Source organism: Necator americanus, chromosome X (assembly GCF_031761385.1).
Source record: "Necator americanus strain Aroian chromosome X, whole genome shotgun sequence".
In the NCBI taxonomy this organism is placed as follows: domain Eukaryota; kingdom Metazoa; phylum Nematoda; class Chromadorea; order Rhabditida; family Ancylostomatidae; genus Necator; species Necator americanus.
In genome coordinates this window covers 3599093-3605433 of record NC_087376.1, presented here as the reverse complement: position 1 = coordinate 3605433, position 6341 = coordinate 3599093, and the positions used below count along the sequence as shown (strand labels likewise).

The 6341-nt window shown below is 40.4% G+C and overlaps 3 protein-coding genes across 4 annotated transcripts; 2 read left to right on the top strand and 1 right to left on the bottom strand.

Moving 5' to 3' along the window:
* Window positions 1-27: 27 nt before the first annotated feature.
* On the bottom strand, window positions 28-2034 carry RB195_021397 (uncharacterized protein; the record flags this gene model as incomplete). Its single annotated transcript, XM_064208111.1, has 3 exons — window positions 28-215; window positions 1034-1056; window positions 1988-2034. 3 exons carry the CDS (start codon window positions 2032-2034, stop codon window positions 28-30), a joined length of 258 nt encoding a protein of 85 aa, XP_064063992.1.
* A 1267-nt stretch (window positions 2035-3301) lies between these two features.
* On the top strand, window positions 3302-4596 carry RB195_021396 (uncharacterized protein; the record flags this gene model as incomplete). The annotated part of the gene is made up of 3 exons (XM_064208110.1): window positions 3302-3446; window positions 3565-3740; window positions 3973-4596. The coding sequence occupies 3 exons, from the start codon at window positions 3302-3304 to the stop codon at window positions 4594-4596; spliced, it is 945 nt and encodes a 314-aa protein (XP_064063991.1).
* A 206-nt stretch (window positions 4597-4802) lies between these two features.
* On the top strand, window positions 4803-6194 carry RB195_021395 (uncharacterized protein; the record flags this gene model as incomplete). Of its 2 annotated transcripts, XM_064208109.1 has the most annotated exons (6): window positions 4803-4830; window positions 5107-5309; window positions 5373-5562; window positions 5618-5647; window positions 5716-5746; window positions 6131-6194. In XM_064208109.1, the coding sequence occupies 6 exons, from the start codon at window positions 4803-4805 to the stop codon at window positions 6192-6194; spliced, it is 546 nt and encodes a 181-aa protein (XP_064063990.1). The 2 variants fall into 2 exon arrangements, with proteins under 2 accessions (XP_064063990.1, XP_013297478.2); XM_013442024.2 differs by lacking the exon at window positions 6131-6194 and having other exon boundaries at window positions 5618-5742.
* Window positions 6195-6341: the final 147 nt, after the last annotated feature.

Genomic DNA, 6341 nt, shown 5'->3' with positions numbered 1-6341 from the left:
AAAACATTGGTTTTGAAAATTCATTTGCTAAGAGAACCAACACGGACAAAAATATGACACTGAAAACCGAAGGAAACGAATTGAAATTATTCTCAGGTTAATGCAAGAGCAAGTGATTCCACTGGCTGGGCTGATCGAATAAATGGTGGGAAAAGTTGTTCGGGTACGTACAGTGAATAGATCACAGGAAACACCGGGAACACGGATGTCAATCCCTAAAGATGATAATACTAAAAATATGATATTAAGGATAATACTAAAATCAACCTAGTACAACACTAGCAAATGAAAACGAACGAATGGCCCTATATGTGCCCTATAAATGTTAGATTGGATTACGTTTGAAAATAAGCCTTTGGCCAAAGACGCAAAACGAAGTATGGATCCTTGAAGAGGAAAGAGTGCACATCTGGTACTAATGCACACTAATAATTCATAAGCTTTAGACTCCCTCTAAATGTGCACAATTCACGATCAGTTTGTACCCTTTTTCATGTAAACAACAGCTGTGCTATAATCATACGAGTAATTAATGGCAAGCACAACTTTACAAAATAAAGTCTATCGAAGTGATAACTATTTTCAGTTGAAATGCGTACTGAAACATAAAGAGATCTAGTATTCTTTTAAGATTCCGAAACATATAAGTTCAATTATGGAAAAGGTGGCTACAAGGTAAATAGTGCAAAAGATCACTGATCTTGTTCACTTGAAGTGAAGGAAAGGTAACAAGGTAATCTCCAATTCCGCCCACTCTTGTTAATAATGCCATCCAAAAAAGGAAAGGAGTGTTAGGCTGCATATATATACGTCTGCAAGGTTTCTTATGAACATCTGAGTAGTTTCAAAGAACTAAAAGAAAGGGAAAACCAAAACGGAACGAAAGAACGGGATCTTTCCGAATAGTACATCCATCAAACACGAATTATTTATATGGTCAATGCACCAGCTCGAGGAAGTCGATAGCAATTAGCAGTAAGAACAAATACGGCCAAATTCCTAGCTTAGTTTACATACATTCCGTATACTCGACCTTCAAAACATTTGCGATCTACCCTTTGTCATCCTCGGTTTGTGAGCCTGGACATCACTAATGGGGAGTGGAACGATTGCTAACGGCTGGAATGAACCACTGCCGGACTCTTTTGCCCTCTCTTCTCAAGCCTCTCTATTCAAGAAGCATGGTGAGAATCTAAAGTGAAGTTATGCATCATTATATATTTTGAGGAAGTACAGTCTCCACACTGACCACTTAACGCTATATTAAGCGCCAGAACGGTTACTGGCGTTTAATATAGCGTTAAGGATGAACTATAGCATACCTTATAAAAATAGGTCCATAAGCATGACTGCTAGGCTGAGGGTTCACACGTGCATCGTTAGCGATTAGTATTCAATCAATTTTTATAGGTCCATTACGTGACAGTAGCATGTAGAGACGTCAAATCTGTTTTATTCTAAAAATAAATCTAGCAACTACTTGCTTTCCAAATTGTGAAGATTTTAACACAAAACACCACGATAACATCCATAAGGTTATACTGGACACAGAACAAGATTTTACATTCAACATTATCACTATTTCGCTAGAACGCAACGGACTTGAGAAGCACACTTGAGAAGCACACAAAAAATCTGGCAACAATAACTTGCAAGAAATGAAACGTCTACATGCTTAGTTTTGCTTTCAAAACATCTTTATATCCCTAGGCAACCGAGACTGAAGGAAACGGATGTGAAAAACGTCGAATTTCCCTAGCTCATTTCTGCGTGGGCCTCTTCTATTAACAAAAAAAAGATGACTATTCTATTTCAGACAGCCTAATGCAAAACAATGTAGTCACGTTCATCCGCTACTTTAAACAAAAATTACAATTTGAATCACTCTCCTGATAAAGCTCTCATTTTCTGTTTCTTGCAGGAAACTTTCCGTTTCTCAAATCTAGCCTCTCGAATTCCCTCAATATGTCACTACGCAGGGACGAACATCTCTAAGAAACAGAGATCCCACAAATACAGCGCTCGCGCTTTCATAAGCTTTGAGGATTTGACTTCGAGACCGTATACCACTACTTGTTTTTGTTCTAGCAAACCTAATTTTCTACGAAAAGAATGAATGAAACTTGTGTGGTTCTTAACTAACTTAATTTCTTGTTCGCATTAGGTAAAACCTTTCAATATAGTAAAGAACAACAAGAGCCTCAAATCGTGCCTTACTTAGTCGCTATCCTATGGTCTCCAGTAATATCTCATATTGTATCGTCACTTCCAAAAAAAAAAAGCTTAATAAGTAATTAGCTTAATCGCTGCCCATAGTAGGAGATAAAAAATAAATCCCTGAGAAAACGGATTGCAGGATTACTTTAACATTTTTGGGATTTCAAGCGAGTTCAAGTAAATGCTCTTGCCTTGTAGCAGCGAAGGTCTGAACTTTAAAATATCAACACTCCACAAAAAAAATCTACGATATCAGATCCGACAAACACAACTGATCCGTACTCTTGGATTGACAATAAGCAACGAACACACAGGCAAGCAAAGTCATCCCATACTAATCGATAGTGTACACATTAAATCTGTCGACTCCATAGTTGTGAATTGTTCGCACCTCAGACTTTGAGAGGAGAATCTGCAATCTTGAAGAAATCGTACGCGACTTGACACAGGAACGTTTGAAAAACCTCCAATGACCGCGCACTCAATGCAAAGGATGATGCGCTCGAATGAGAACGCATTTACTGTAAGGTGGCTAATCTATTTTTGGATTAAGGAAATGAAGATTTCTCTACAATTCTCTAACCCTAGTCAAAATGATTTTGAAAAGTTTGAAAATAGTACCAATGGACTGTAAAAAGAAGTGTTGAACATAAGGCACTTCAAAATTCACCATTTGAATAACGCGGAAAAAGTACCCGTGCGCGTCAACTTTTCACAACGCCAACTGCATATTCGCAAGGTGGAGAGAACCTAAAATGATTGTTAGCATGCAGCTGGTTAGTCTTAAAATCTAGAACTTAACTTGATGCTGTTAGTATATGGTATTACCAGTGTTATTTCAGTTTTTGCCAATTTTCTTATCGTTGATCCTTCTATTTTTTCTGTGGTTAGCGAAGTTAGCTCTTTATGGTGATCTTTGTTATAGCTGTCACATAATCATGATTGGCTGAGATTTCCTGTCCTTGTTTTCCGTGTTTATCTATTTCATTTTGTATGATACTCGGCCTCTTTTGCCACTTTTTTAGAGCCGTTATTTTTTCAGTTCGTCTTTAAAACGTGACGACACGATCCTTAATTCACCACGATGGTTAGGGAAGACAGAACCACCTGGAAGGCTAACTATTTCCTGAAGCTGGTCGAGCTGTTTGACGAATATCCGAAATGCTTCCTCGTCGGAGTTGATAATGTCGGATCGAAACAAATGCAAGAAATCCGTCAAGCTATGAGAGGTCGGTTCTCTTCTGTTGGTGTTCTTTTCATTACATTTCCTTTTTTTTCTCATGAAGTTGGGAGTCGTATTTTGAATTGTTTGAGGGGAATTTCTAGTATTGGGAACTTGTGTTATAGGCCATGCTGTCATCCTCATGGGAAAGAACACCATGATCCGCAAAGCCATCCGCGGACACCTTTCGAAGAATCCGGCACTCGAAAAGCTGCTGCCCTATATCGTGCAGAATGTCGGTTTTGTCTTCACCAAGGAAGATCTTGGAGAGATTCGTACAAAACTACTGGAGAACAGAAGGGTTTGTCTTTTCAATTTCCATTGTTAAAATTTTCACCTCGGTTGAGTGCCTGTTTCGGAATCGGATTGGGATTGACCTACTTTATGAACGAGCTTTCATCGCTGACATTTTTGTTGTTACTCCCGTGATTTTTGAAATTTGAGGAAGTAAGGACTTGGAAACCGAAGAAGATTAAGTGCTGCTGTTAGTGGCCGTAAGTGATGTTATACTTTTTCTATAGGTTCCTATTTAGGGAGCTCCAGCGAAGGCTGGTGCTATCGCACCGTGTGATGTGAAGCTGCCTCCTCAGAACACTGGTATGGGACCCGAGAAAACTTCGTTCTTCCAGGCTTTGCAGATTCCCACCAAGATCGCCAGAGGTACCATTGAGATTCTCAACGAGGTGCATCTGATCAAGGAAGGAGAGAAAGTCGGAGCTTCCGAGGCTGCTCTCCTTAACATGCTTGGCGTTACACCGTTCTCGTATGGTCTCGTTGTGATGCAAGTGTACGACAACGGTACAATCTATTCGCCTGAGGTGCTTGATATGACCACAGATGAGCTTCGCAAGCGCTTCTTGGCTGGTGTTCGCAACGTTGCTGCTGTATCGCTCGCTATCAAATACCCGACGATGGTTTCGGTCGCCCATTCGTTGGCCAGAGGAGTACAGAACATGCTCGGAATCGCTGCTGTCACCGATGTCAGCTTCAAGGAGGCTGCTCAGCTCAAAGAGTACCTGGCTGACCCGAGCAAGTTTGCCGCTGCGGCCGCACCAGCTGCAACTGCAGCTGCTCCGGCTGCTGCCGCTGAGACCAAGAAGGAAGAAGTAAAGGAGGAGTCTGAAGACGAAGATCTTGGCTTCGGATTGTTCGATTAATTTGTTTGAGTTGTTGTTGCAAAAAATATTGATGACAAGTAATACATCATTTCCAAGTTTGTGTTGTGTTGTATTGATGGATGGTTAATCCTATGATTACCTTGAGATGTGTAGTTTAGCTCATACTTGAAGAATGTTCCTCAGTGAATATTTCTATCCTGAGTGAATATTCCTACATATGTTTAGCTTGGGCAACTCCGGCAGCCATGCTGATCTTCAAGGACGTATTCACCGGTAAGTGATCATTAAAAAGTATCGTTTACCCACGATCCTTGAGTTGTGCAGCAGGCTAAGCTGTGGGGCCAGTTGGCGAGCTGATAAGCGTGTTTTGCGTTTTTGATGTTCTGCCCCTTGGCTACCAGTTTGGTTATTTGCTGCTCAGCGAGTCTTACCGTGGAAAAACATTTGCAAGAGCAAGATCAACTGACTCACGATTACATTCGTGTGGTCATATCTAACTCTTCGATAACTGATTCACGTTTGCTTGATGAAGATTTCGTTTTATTTAAGATGATGAGCTGTCATCTGACTCGTTCCCGATGAAACTTGTGGATGACCTTGTTTACGAGTTCAAAGGAAGGCATGTCATTCGCAAGGAGGGAGAAATTATGTTGCCGGGAGCGAATCCATCTGCTGAAGGAGAGGAATGTGAAGAAGGGACGGAAGAGCATGTCGAGCGTGGGATTGACATTGTCCTAAATCACAAACTCGTAGTAAGTATATGAAGAAGTTGGTGATTGTGAGTATAACGGTTATACACGTTCATTACCGTGAAGGAGATGAACTGCTACGAAGACCAAGCTACGTTCAAGTCCTACGTTAAGTCGTTCATGAAGAAGGTTGTCGAATATATGGAAAAGAACGGCAAATCAAAAGAAGAGGTGGATACCTTTAAGAAGAAGATCCAAGCTTGGGTAGTATCTCTACTGGATAAGAAGCGGTGGAAAACACTCCAGTTCTTTATCGGTAAATCGTGGTTATGGGCTCTGTTTTAAAATGAATCGTAAGTCGTCCTTTACAGGTGAACGCATGGCTGACGGTGCCGGTGACGGTCAAGTAGCCATTATCGAATACCGGGACATCGATGGCGAGGAAGTGCCGACCCTTATGCTCATTAAGGAGGCGATCACTTCCGAAAAGATCTAAACCGGTTATTCTTTTGAATTGTTGTATTTTTGTTGTGTTTTACCAAGAAGTAAAGGATTGATGTTATAGTTAAAAGCCAACCTCTAGTGGTCATCTATGACATCGCAACTAAAAACACTTTACTTGTGGAATACTTTAGAAGTGGGGATCACTACTGTGAATATTTTTCAATGCGATAGTTATCAAAATATGTGGACACATAGGATCTGTCGCTTCTATTTCGCTCTAGAGAGCACGTTCAAGCTGTGATGGCATGGAGATTTCTCTGAATTTCTATCTCTTGGCCTAAGCATTAACTACTTCTTGTACAGTCGTTCTTGCTATAAGTTTCAATTTTTTAATCACTTATTAATTCCTTGAAATTATGAGTGCCTTAAATGAATTGCAGGGTGCCTACCTCGATGCAAGTGGTTACACCAAGGACCCATCGTTTTCTCGTTGATCGATACTAACATTTTACTGATTCTTTCTAATATTTGACAGGGAACTGAGTTTTGTAAGTTGTCAGCTTTGCAGATGTTTTGGAGATCGGTCATGTTTTATGTTCCACTTTTTAGTTCTTCTGATGTTTTGTACTGCTTCATATCGTTTGAAATGTA